This window comes from Zonotrichia leucophrys, chromosome Z (genome assembly GCF_028769735.1).
Source record: "Zonotrichia leucophrys gambelii isolate GWCS_2022_RI chromosome Z, RI_Zleu_2.0, whole genome shotgun sequence".
Classification (NCBI taxonomy): domain Eukaryota; kingdom Metazoa; phylum Chordata; class Aves; order Passeriformes; family Passerellidae; genus Zonotrichia; species Zonotrichia leucophrys.
In genome coordinates, this window is record NC_088200.1 from 43,336,791 (window position 1) to 43,348,975 (window position 12,185).

At 34.6% G+C, this 12,185-nt stretch overlaps 1 protein-coding gene across 2 annotated transcripts in view; it reads right to left on the reverse strand.

Moving 5' to 3' along the window:
- Positions 1-2,787: 2,787 nt before the first annotated feature.
- TTC39B (tetratricopeptide repeat domain 39B) overlaps positions 2,788-12,185 on the reverse strand; it is a 78,069-nt gene continuing 68,671 nt past the window's right edge. For both annotated transcript variants that reach the window (XM_064735765.1, XM_064735766.1), the window contains 3 exons: positions 9,308-9,425; positions 8,059-8,175; positions 2,788-7,036 (listed from right to left, as the gene is read on the reverse strand). In XM_064735765.1, the coding sequence (XP_064591835.1) occupies positions 6,940-7,036; positions 8,059-8,175; positions 9,308-9,425 (332 nt within the window). In that variant the 3' untranslated portion in view covers positions 2,788-6,939. The remainder of the gene's footprint in view (positions 7,037-8,058; positions 8,176-9,307; positions 9,426-12,185) is intronic.

Genomic DNA, 12,185 nt, shown 5'->3' on the forward strand with positions numbered 1-12,185 from the left:
TCAGTGGGGGCAACTGCCACAGCCAGCAAAGACAAGCAGGTATCTCAGCTGCACATTATTCCAGGGAAGCATGGAGCTAGACACTCGTGAAAAAGAAAAGATTTTTCTTTGAAGACTCATACCAATTTCAGACAATCTAGCAAAAAGATGAGACTTCAACTTTGCTGTCCTAAAAAGCAGTAAAAAATTCAAGGAAAATAAAATTAAAGGAAAGCTCCTTTTTCAGCTGCAGAATTCTCCAGAAGGAAAACAGATGCTGACAAATTCTCACCGGGGTTTCATACACCAGAAACATTGGGCGTGTAACAGTTTCCAAAGTCCATCAAGACAAAATTTCCAGGTGACACATTACAGGATATTCAGCTTGGTGGACCTCATCTCATTTAGCTGCATAGGTAAGATTCCTGAAGTTAAGGAAACTTGCTTGTTTCAGAAACCAGAATTCCATTTTTTGTCCTGCCAATTTCAATCAGTAAAATATGAATTCAATTCTGCAGTACTGAAACCAGTATCTTTCTTGCAACATGTTCTTTGGGTAATATATCAAATAAACAGAGAAGCTTTAATAACAAAAAGGAAAAAAATAGAAAATAGAATATTCATAATGTAAGGCCCACCAATTTACCAAGTAGCACTGAAAACCAGAAGTGTTTAGACAAGAAAATATGTAACTTGATTTTAAAAAGATTGCTTGACTTCAAACTTCCAAAAGTTATCAAAGGAGAGAGAGATCTCCTAGGGAGAAAGACATGAGGGGATGGTTGATGAACAACTTAGCATGAACTGTAGCCCAGAAACCAAACCAACCCCGGCTGCATCAAAAAAAGCTGCCTGGCCTGCAGGGCAAGGGAGGGGATTCAGGACCTGCAGCGACAGAACAAGGAGGAATGAGTACTAATCGAAGGAGCGGAAATTTAGGTTAGAGATTAGGAAGAAATTCTTTACTGTGATGGCAGTGAGGCACTGGAACAGGCTGCCCAGAGAAGCTGTGGATGCCCATCCCTGGTAGTGCTGAAGGCCTGGACGGACACAGCCCTGAGCAGCCTGGTTTAGGTGGTTTAGGGTGAGGTGCCCCTGCCCATGGCAGGCAGTGGGGTTGGACCAGATGATCTTTAAGGTCCTTTTCAATACGTAACATTCTATAAGTAACTTTTCAAATGCAGCACATATCCAACATCTTAAGTTAGCTTATCCAGATCTTCCACAGATTTCCTTAAAAACTGACTTGTTCAGTAAGAACTGTTATTACTCAACAGCATACAGTATTTTGGGTTGCAGGTTTCATTTTTCAGGCAAGGCTTATTTTTTTTCTGCCTAAACTATTAAAATCTTAGCTTGTAGAAAAAGTCTGTAATTTGATATTCATTAGATGTATTCTCATAGGCCTCCAGAGTATACTGCATTTAAAGTAACATCCTGATATTATTGTTCATCTTCTATGGCCATTCAGAACTTTCCATAACACATTTCACTTTCATCTTTTTCCTTTTCTTCCAACTCACAAAAGTCGGATTTAAAGCATCTCCCACTCCAAAAATTAATTATGAAGCAGGCACAATGATTACAGTATTGTTACTATTATTGCTTGCAATAAATGAAGTAAGTTGCTTCCACAGCATATGAACAGTCTAATGAAATTACTGTAAAGTACAGGAGGAGTACTTTCCTTTTGGGTCGTGAAAAGCAACCTGTCTTGAATTTTATGCATATTTTAGAAAAAAAAAGTCTAAACTTTCTTCAAAGTGCAAAACCAATTAATAGTAGGTGAAAGAACATCTGACATTTTTTCATTGTCAAAAGTTTTCAATGTTACTATGTAAAACTAATACAGATGGATTTGAAGCGACTTTACTGGTATGACTAGAATTTGCAGATTAGAGCCATGCACCTTTTTTAAGTAAAGCTTGAGCATGCATATTCTACACCATATGAAATTTTAACTACAGCTAGATTCCTTTGTAGAATACTGCTTATGGAAGTTCATCAATGCATGCAATACAGAACCTCTCTTAAAAGAGAAACAATCTCATCAAGGTGGGTAGGGTATTACAAATGAAAGTTTTATATCTGTACTGAGCATATGTAGGCAATGTGTTTTGCCTAGATATAAGTTCCATGATCTTGAGCAAATCTGTAATGAAAATAAAATCATACTTAAATTCATACTGCCCTTTTTTCTACAACCAAGTTTAATTCTGAAGATCACCTAATGCTCTGGAACAAGTTAAGCCTAACATAAGCTATATAAATAGCATTAACATAATTTTACACATCCTTCCACCCTGACTGCAAATACTGATGTAACATGTCATTTAAGCATATCAGTAAAATTATCCTTATATACTCTTATATCCACTGTATAGTCAGAATATTGAGTTTTGAGGTCCACATTTACATGCTCAAGCAGGTAAAACCATTAACCTCTCAGGCAGGATTTTAATAATACCTTAACTTTTCCCAGTCACATGACGTGAACACTAAGTATTTTCCATGCTTCAATGGCACAGATATTGAATCTCAACCACTGCAATTTTCATGGAACAGAAGACAGAAACATCTCCTACTGCTTATGTGTTTGAAGAAGTTGTCTCTTTAGATAAATGACACAATCTAGGAAGGTGCTCCTACCTGGGATTACAGTTGACATGTGCTTCTCTACACATTGGAAGTACATGCTTACACTACTACAAAAAGGAAAGTATTTAATCTTGCAATCACTAAGCATTAAATTTGTTATGCTAACCATGAATGCTTGACTTTTTTTCCCAGAAGGTACTCTTCTACAAATTGCAAAGTTAAGAGCCACACTGTTTCTTTATGAAGCTGTCCTATAGCATTTATTACCAGATTACAGGGAAAAATACAAATCAAAACCCAGAACACAATTTTAAAAAAATCCCAAAACACAAGTAGCACCACAAAACCTTCCCAAAAAACCAAAAAACCCTGCAGCTTATTTTGTATTTGCTATCTACATTCAAAAGACCCTTTGTTCACTCAACAGACCTTGACAAGAGGTCAGAAGCTATCTTTGACAGCTTTATACAACCACTCAATCTGGACTGGTTGTATAAGAACTCTATGCTTAAGGTAGCATTTATAAATTAGAGATCAGGCCTTATAATGATAATGCTTTGGTAAATCTCATCTAGAGGTTCCTGACATACAACTAAAATACAGTGCCAAAACCAGCACTTGGTAGCACAAGCATATGTGATTTATTCTTCTGAAGAGTAAATCCAGTCCATAATAATGAACATTTCTACATGTTCTTTAAACCAGAAGATACTTCATTCTTCATTTTCTGTTTTTCTTCCCTCATTGTTTACTCATCAAGTACCAGATAAGAACATGTGGAAACCTCAGTAGATTACAAGCAAAGAGACTGCAGCACCAGGGGAAATATAAACATTCTTTGTTGCACTAGGCAGTGTAAGAATATACAGAAACAAAAAACATGAAACATTAGGATTAGTAATAAAATAACCGCAAAGTCTAAGTGGAATTTGCCACAAGAAATTACTTGTTTTACACATTACATTGCAAGGTGTTTAAGAAACGCAAAAAGATCTGATTGTTATACATCTCTATGGCCATAAAGTGCTACATACAGCTGCTACCCCAAGTGTATTAGAACAGATATATAACAATCTTGCACCAGCTTTCTTTTAACATATATTTGCTTTCAATTTTTTTTAAAAACAGAAATTCATTCTTTATTCTGATGAATAAAGACTTACAAACTGTAGTACAATGATGTTTCAACAGATTAATATTTGATTGATATGCACAGACATGAAGGTTTTTGTAATAGTTTCAAAGTAGGCAATTCTTAATCAAAGTTAAGCTTTGTCCTATAAGCAGGCCAATTTATTATTGCTTACCTTAAAAAAAAATCTATTATCAGAAAGAACTATAAACAACCTTTTGTCATAATGTAACTGTAAGCACAGCCTTTCTTGCTTAAACTAAAAAGTTAAATTTGCTCTTGCATATATTATAATTCCTACTATTATCAAGAGAGGCTATAGCATCATAGGTAAATGATCAGCTTTGCTTAGTTAAGTCTCAGCACAATAGTCAAAATTCCCGTGGAGGACAAGCGTGTGCGGTGAATATTACAAACAGCAGTTAAGACTAAATCAGAGCTGTATTTAAGGCCCAGTACAGAATATAGCAGATTAAAAAAAAAAATCAAAAAAGCCACAGACCCTTTGTATGAACTCTTAGACAGGAATCATTTAACTTGGGCATAATGTCCTAAATAATACTGCATCACAGATGCATTGTGTCATGGAGAAATGCACTTTTCTGCAGCATTTGGAAAACTAAGCATCTCTTGCAGCTCTGTGGAGACCCACCTTAACTGAAGGGTAACAAATCACTCTCACACATTTGTATGTCCACTGTTAACAACTTGGAAAAAAGCCGTTCAGAATAAAGCTTAAAGTAAAAAATCTGATCAGTCAATCTTTCTAGCCAAGTCTGGAACAGCAGCACAGAAAGGAGGCAAGCTCTAAATAGCACTTCATATTGGGTGCTCAAAACACTACAGAGGGTACTGGAAATTTTTGTGGATAAGCGTGTCTCTTCAGTCAGTAACATCACCCATGGAAAAAGTACACTGCTTCTTGAAGCTTTGTTCTAAACTTTGAAAAAATCAGTTTCTAAGGGAGATCACTGTTCATTTTTTGTTAGTTTTGATTTCTATCTCAAATCACCCGTAAAATATTAGCTGTAAGACACTCCCCACAAAAACAAGAGATCAGAGACTACATCATGCTCCGCCCTGAGAGTCTGTAGTCCCAGTTACAACTCTCCTGAAACGAAGTACTGTTTGCAACACAAATTACAGAAGTTTTACTGGTAATTGTTCCCACCACCTTCTACAGAAAAATAAACCCAATCCAATAATCAGATTAAACTAAAATAATCCTAAACTGAACATATAATGCCCCCAGATGCATCAAAAGTATTTTCTGAAAATACATGAGTTTATGCTCACTACAATCATATATATATAAATGGGTAAATCTTTAGAGAAGTCATTTGACAGCTAATCTCTGTTTTGAGGTTTAGCTACAGTCAACTGAATATATTTGAAAATAAACATGCATACTTTATCAGTAATTCAGTGTCTTGGGTATTTAATTCAGTGTCTTGGGTATTTAATATATCAAATTCACATGTGTATAATTTCACATAACTTAAGTTACACATTTACAATAGGCACAAATTCCAACCAACAAAGAAATACTTTGGATCAGGTTTCCATTTTGAAAGACTCATTATGTTTATTTAGCTAATATTTTTAAACTCTTACTTCTCCTGTAAATATACCACTCTATTACAGAATTATAAGCAATTAAATGACCCCATTATTTATAAATCATAGAAGAAAGCTGTGTTCTCAGTAACCTGAGAAGAACTTCTATAAATCATATTGAATGTTTAATTAGAAACTTCAGTTACTCATTTACTGAGGACACATTCTTCACCTATTTCTTTCGTCCTGATTTTGCTTAGGTGGTAGTTAAGGGCAGCGAATCACATACAAGAGCACAGGTACTATGAATTTACTGTGCAGAAGTAAACACACCAAAAATGGATTAAATATGGAAATGGCAAGTTTTGCAATAGCTAGTGAAAGAAGAGTTATTTGGTGTATACTTAAATAAAAAAGATATATATTTTTATTTTTAAGAACAGACAGCTAGAATCTGTGTATCTAAATGAATGGGAAATTCAATTTCATACTGCTGTTTGCATAGAAGCATGAAAGGAAAAATGCACTTATAAGTATCTCAATTTTACTGCACATTTTTGGTAGAAATTAGACTAGAATACGCACATTTTCTCAACAGCAAGATTAAAAGTGGATTCACTTCTTGATGCACAATCAACTTCTGTTAATATGAATTCTAACTTGTTATTAGGAAAATACATAAATCCACCAATATTTTATTTACTTTGGTTGGGATCAAAGAACAGAGAACACCAACTAGGGTGCTAGTCTACAAATACTATACGATTGCTTTAAAAACGGAAAGAACAATCCTTTCTCCAGATCCATGACAGGGAAGATGGGAAACAATTAGTTTCAGTTATGTCAAGAACTATTTGGGGTAGACATCAGGCAAAATTTCCCAGTCTTTTCTCACTGGGAAAGACATCCTGTGTAAGTTTCAAAATGACTGTTCTCAGTGCTTCTTTTTTTTTTGTTAAACAGGTGAAATAAATCTGTCAGGATCAACTTAAGACTACTTGAGAACAAGGACATAACGTCCTTTATAGCTCTGCTTTTCTACAAGTGAAAAATATCTCCTAATATGTGTTTCTTTTGAATGAAACAGACCTGCAAAGACATTATAACTGTAGCCCTGCTTAGCTTCATCTGACAGAGTAAAAATATTGCACTTCACACAGTTTAATTTTGTTCCCAAAATAAAATTAAGTCAAAAATTACTAATTCTTTCCTCTGGAACACAAATTTCAGAACATAGTATGCAAAAAAATATTGTAAATGGGTAAGGTTATCTGCAGACATTGCATTTTTGTTCCAGAGGAGAAAAAAGTCTCAAGTGCACTGCAGAAAATAAAACTTTCAAAAAATGCAGAAATTATCACCAGTTTCACTGCATAACCCGCATCTGTTCTTATATAAAAAAAATAAAGTATTTTCATTAAACTTTATTGCACCATCACCTTTTGTTTAAAAATATCCCCCTTTCATTCAAGTCAAATATTAAATTATTTATATCAACAAAATATAAGGTCTTCTTTAACAGCATGTAGATACAGTATAGGCGCCATACAGAAAAGTCTAAAAGAATGACATCAAATCAGAAGTGACAGAAAACAATCATCATGTTCTTCTCTATGATTAAAAAAAGATTGTGTAGGCTATCTATTGTATGCATGAAAAGCATCCCTTCTCATTCAAGGTGTTGAAGCAGGCGACACCTTCAAGCTGTCAAGTGCTGCATGAATTCTGAAGTGCAACCTGGACTCCATAGAGTATTCCTTGTAGTTGTTTCTGCAAAACAGACAACTTATTTTAAGAAAAAGATGTTTGGATTGAATTGTTTATACTTCCTATGTTTGTAAGTTAACAATCTTTATTCCTTCAACAGGAAGCGGAGACTGACACACAGATGAGTTAGGAGACATTTAAAACTACATCCACAAATTGAGTGAAGAAAACATAGACCAATACTAAAATTAAATGTCCTCATAAACTGAATCCATGTCTTAGCATCTCTTTCACTTATTTTGATCCTTTTAACAGCCCTCCCAAATACTAAAATTTGCTGTGAAAAGACAAGCCAAAGCCTTTTCTAACTACAGAAAAGTGTATTAGCAGAAACTGTAGGCTTCGACTCAGAACACAATTAAGCCAGAGTAATAAACATCATATGTACAGAAATCATACTCTGTAAATCCCATCCCCCCAAAACAAACAAATAAGCAAAAAAAAAACCCATGAGGGGACACTATTACAAGACTGGGCTACTTCTCTGTTAACACAAGGGACATTCTATCTTATACTACAGTCTACAGATAATGCAAATATGCTGCTCTACAGTACTTATTTAAACTCTCGACTGGTCTTCTGCAACACCTTGTGAAAGGAAAAAGGGCTGCGATCAGACAGGTGTAGTGGCCTTTGACCTCTCTTATGAACACCTTTAGTGGAACACATTTAATTCCCACAGCTGCCCTCTGGGACAGAATGGTACACAGCCCTTCCCTGGACTCTCCAGCTTCATCCCATGCATGCAGTGGACCCTCAGCATCTCTGAAGCCCATACGAGAAGTAAACATTTTCCCTTCATACTGTGTCTTATTTGAATTTGTCTACTCCACTGTGTATGAATTTTGCAGTTTCATGAAACTGCAAAATTCAACAATATTGGACAAGTCCTGCAAATCAAGAACAGAGATTTATAATTACTTGGATTTTGCAAGGAAGCTGTCAGGAACAAAAATCAAGTGTCCTCAATGCTGCAAATACACAGTTATTCTTAATTTACAAGGTGATAAAAAAAATCCACTTACTTTGCAGTTTCTATGTATCTTATTGCTTTTTCTGTCTCATCCTGCTGTTTGTACAGAAGACCCAATTCATACAGCGTGAATGGCACCAAGTAGCTATCATATTTTATTTGTTTCTCACTAGAAAACCAGAAAAATACAAAAATGGTTACTTACAACCCTGTTTTAAGTGACCAATTAACTTTAAAAGCAATCACTGCCTGTAACAGCACATAGCCAGAAAACACATTCTGAACCCTTTTTTAATGGTTAATCCTGTACACATTGATAAACAGTCTTGAAGCATCATAGCGCCCTAAACATGTAGAAAATAAAGTTAAACAAAATGTAGGTACTCCATGCACCAGAAAACTTTTACCCTCACCTATGCAAAACATACGCTTTATGAAGAATTGCTGTCTTTAGTTTTTTTTTTAAATACCTCAGCTACAAAAGCCTGCCCATTGCCAGCTCCCTTTGGAAAAAGATGTTTAAGAAATAGTGTTCCTTTAACTTGCAATCATCCAAACCCCTCTGCCCTGTAACTTGCAATGTGCTTGACTAAACTCATATAGGACCTTAGAAACAGTAAGAGAAAACAAGATGGCAAGAGAACTAAAACACATTAACAATAACTCAACAACAAATTCTTAATAAAAAATTCCATTATTAATTTTTCTAAATAATTTGTTAGAAATGTTGCACATGTAAATATGCTTCTTCAGCCCAAATACCTAAAAACTTACAAGACATTTTCAACTACAAGCAGTACTGGACTCATGTTTTATATAGAAAAGCTATCACGACTGTTATGGAGCTGACACCCGAAAATCCACAGCACAGGAGAAACCAGTCTTCAACTGAAACATGTAACAACAACTTCTGATCTACATGGGGAAGCATTAATTACTGAACTGAAGCATTAACTACTAAATATTGAATTAAAAAATTAAGCCAAACAAACAGTAAACCTATCTGTATTGTCATTACTTACAGGTAGCTCTGCAAATACAAATCCAAATGTCTTTGGATACGACCTGACAGTTTGATTTATTTAGCCCCAAACACCACATATATAAAGCTACAGTAAGCGTTAAATTGCTACAGAAAAATACATGCAAAGTTTTCTGGTTTTCTAACTACTTGCAGAGGTATTTTAATTTCAGATCCTTAACATGACGTTAATTTAGTCAAAATTCTAACATGACAGCTGCAACAGGAGTATCAGAAATGTCACCAAAACCTAGAAAATCTATTTCTGTTATTTTTTTACCTTTGAATTACTTTACTGAAACATAATTCAGCTTGCATGAGTCTTCCCAAGTGTTTCAGACAGAGGCCTTTCAGCAGCTGCAACATGCACACATCATCCACATAGTATTCATTGTGATCTAACAGTGAAAGTGAGATATGTCAAACAATTTGAAGACATCATGAAAAGGAAAATTAGATTTTCAATAGGGAATATGTATTCAGATGCAGGATGTTGCTTCTTATGTCCTATACCTCAAAATGTATATATCCTTCAGGCACGGTTTAAAATACTGCTTACTAAAGAAGATGCACCCCTGACATCTCTATCTTTCTCTTAAAAGACAGGCAAAGAAGAAATAAGAAAAACTGAAACATCCAACAAATGGGCATAAACTTCATTAACTGAAGATTAAACAGTCAATAATTAAATGTATTACATTATATAAATAGTCATTAATTAAAGATTTCTTACTTGCCTTACTTAAAAAGACTTCTTACTTCTTTATAGCTAAAACTACAGTGAGACAGGAACCATCATATTATCTTAACAGCTCCCCCTGTAACAGAGCACTGGCAGACCTCCAGTAGCATCAGTAGCATAAAAAACTCTGTAAAACCATGCCATGACTCTCTTACAGAACTCTTCAAAAGCATCATTTTGAGGTACAAATTCAAGAAACAATACAGTTTGCTAGTATTTTTATCATCTCTAATGTTCGAGAAGCCTCAGAAGAAGTGTATAATATTTGAAAAATATTTGAAAATAAGTAATAGTGTATAATATTTGAAAAACTTCATTGAAAGTCTTATGTTCAATAGAGCTAAAAATACCAGATGAAAGAGGGTGTTTGAAACAATTCAAAATTTACTTAACAAGTGTGATCCTTTTTAGTTCCCTTAGTTTGTAGCATTTGCTGGGTACATGGAAGGAAAAGAAATGAAAGAAAACACATATGGATAGACAGATGGCACCACATACATCAACAATTCAGGAAGCAAAACACTCTCCCTTCAGATCATGTTGTTTACAACTAATTACCAGCTCTCTAAGGTCATGTTATTTTTTTTTCTTAATAGTCTGCCAAAGAAATCCTACATAAACAGTTCTGAAACATGCAAGACTAATGCATTTTAGGACTCTGAAAAGTGCTTTGCCATCATGTTCAGCCTTATTTCTGTTTGTGTGTAAACCCAGAAAGTCCTGATAGATTGTAACTGACAGACTGCGCTTTTAGGGACAGCAGAAGCGCAGCACAGGAGTAGTTTGCATTCTCTCTAGCCTGTTTTGCTAGGCTAAGGTGTTGGACTCTGTGACTGTCTCCTGAAGGACTCATTCATTGAAATAACTGGGGGCATGCACTGATGTCAGTAAGGGCTCACCAGTCTTTAACAACTTCAACTAGTATTCTAATTTCCCAAAAGAATAGATGCTAAAACATTAACACTAAATGCACAAATAACAAACACACAAATAACAAATGCACAGGCCAATTTAACACAGATAACCTTGCAATAAATGTGGGAGAACCATCTTTGCAGCTGCAGTGGTCTACAACAAAGGATGTATCAATACCAGGATAAAAAAAAAAAAGCAAAAAATTATTTTTTCTTGAAGTTAAATAATCTGTTTTTATATATTGCATATGAAAAAAAAAAAAAAAGATTCCCAGAAATCCTGGGGAAAAAAAATAAAAACACCATCTCTAATGTCCTCCATTTGTTCCTTCTACCATCTCTATTTTCAGCTCTATACAACATAAAATTACTTTCAGTCCTTGAGAGATCCCATGCTGTGCCTGTTCATGTGAAACAAATGAAATAAAAACAGTTCTATGAAGTCTCAATCCCAAAATGACTTTTGTGTATAATCAACACCCTTCTTTCACAGCACCTTAGCAATCCTTTGATATTACTACCACTAAAAACGGTCTATTAAAATTTTATTGTAACCTTGTCAGCAGCCTTAATCTTTTTTTTTTTTTTTTTTTTTGGAATTCAGTAGCAACTCTCTATTTTCACTGAATCCGTATCTTCAAAAGCAGATCAAAATCACATCTATGAAATCCAGAATAAAATAAATCTGACTGAAGTTATTACTAAAAAAAGAACCAAGAAAGTATATACACTTCCAGACTATATCCTATTTGCAAACAGTGAATTTCCATAAGAAAAACACAGTGATTTTATCTCCACTGCTTTAATTTTGGTACCTTGTACATCTTTCCTCAGAGATTCAATAGGAAAATCTACTTCACTGTTACAATAGATGAGCACTTCTAGTACAAATCACAGCACAATACAGCACTGGATTTCCAACAGGTTCTGTCAGAACTCTCCATGTGGAACTCATGGGAATTACTTTATTTGCAAGTATCTTGCATGTCACTACACTTTTGTTTTAATATTACAAGAAAAAAGGAAAACACTTGAGATTTAAAAGGCACCCTGTTGATCCTGCAGAAAAGTGAAGGGCAACACAGAAAATAAAGGAACCCCATTCAAACATGGCCATACAGGTTACTCTCATTTGGTTTATTATATCATGAAGATTTGACCATTATAAATTTCTTGCATGTCCCTGTATAATTTCTTATGCATCATCTCAATTTACACTATAAATCATACTTAGGTATATATTGCATTTCTGAATTGCTGTTTTAACCACTAAAATTGTTCATAAGTGTGACTTACGGTTTAGTGTTCATAACCACTAAACCATACAACCACTAAACTGCTAAATTGTTCATAAGTGTGAGTAGAATCTGCGTTCAAGAAAAATTGTTTTCATGAATTATCATTTAAAAAGATTCACATGAAAAATGACATTTATTCTAGAAAAACTCAAAAGAGAATTCTCCCCAAAAATTCACATGACAGGTAAAAGAACTATGCTGATA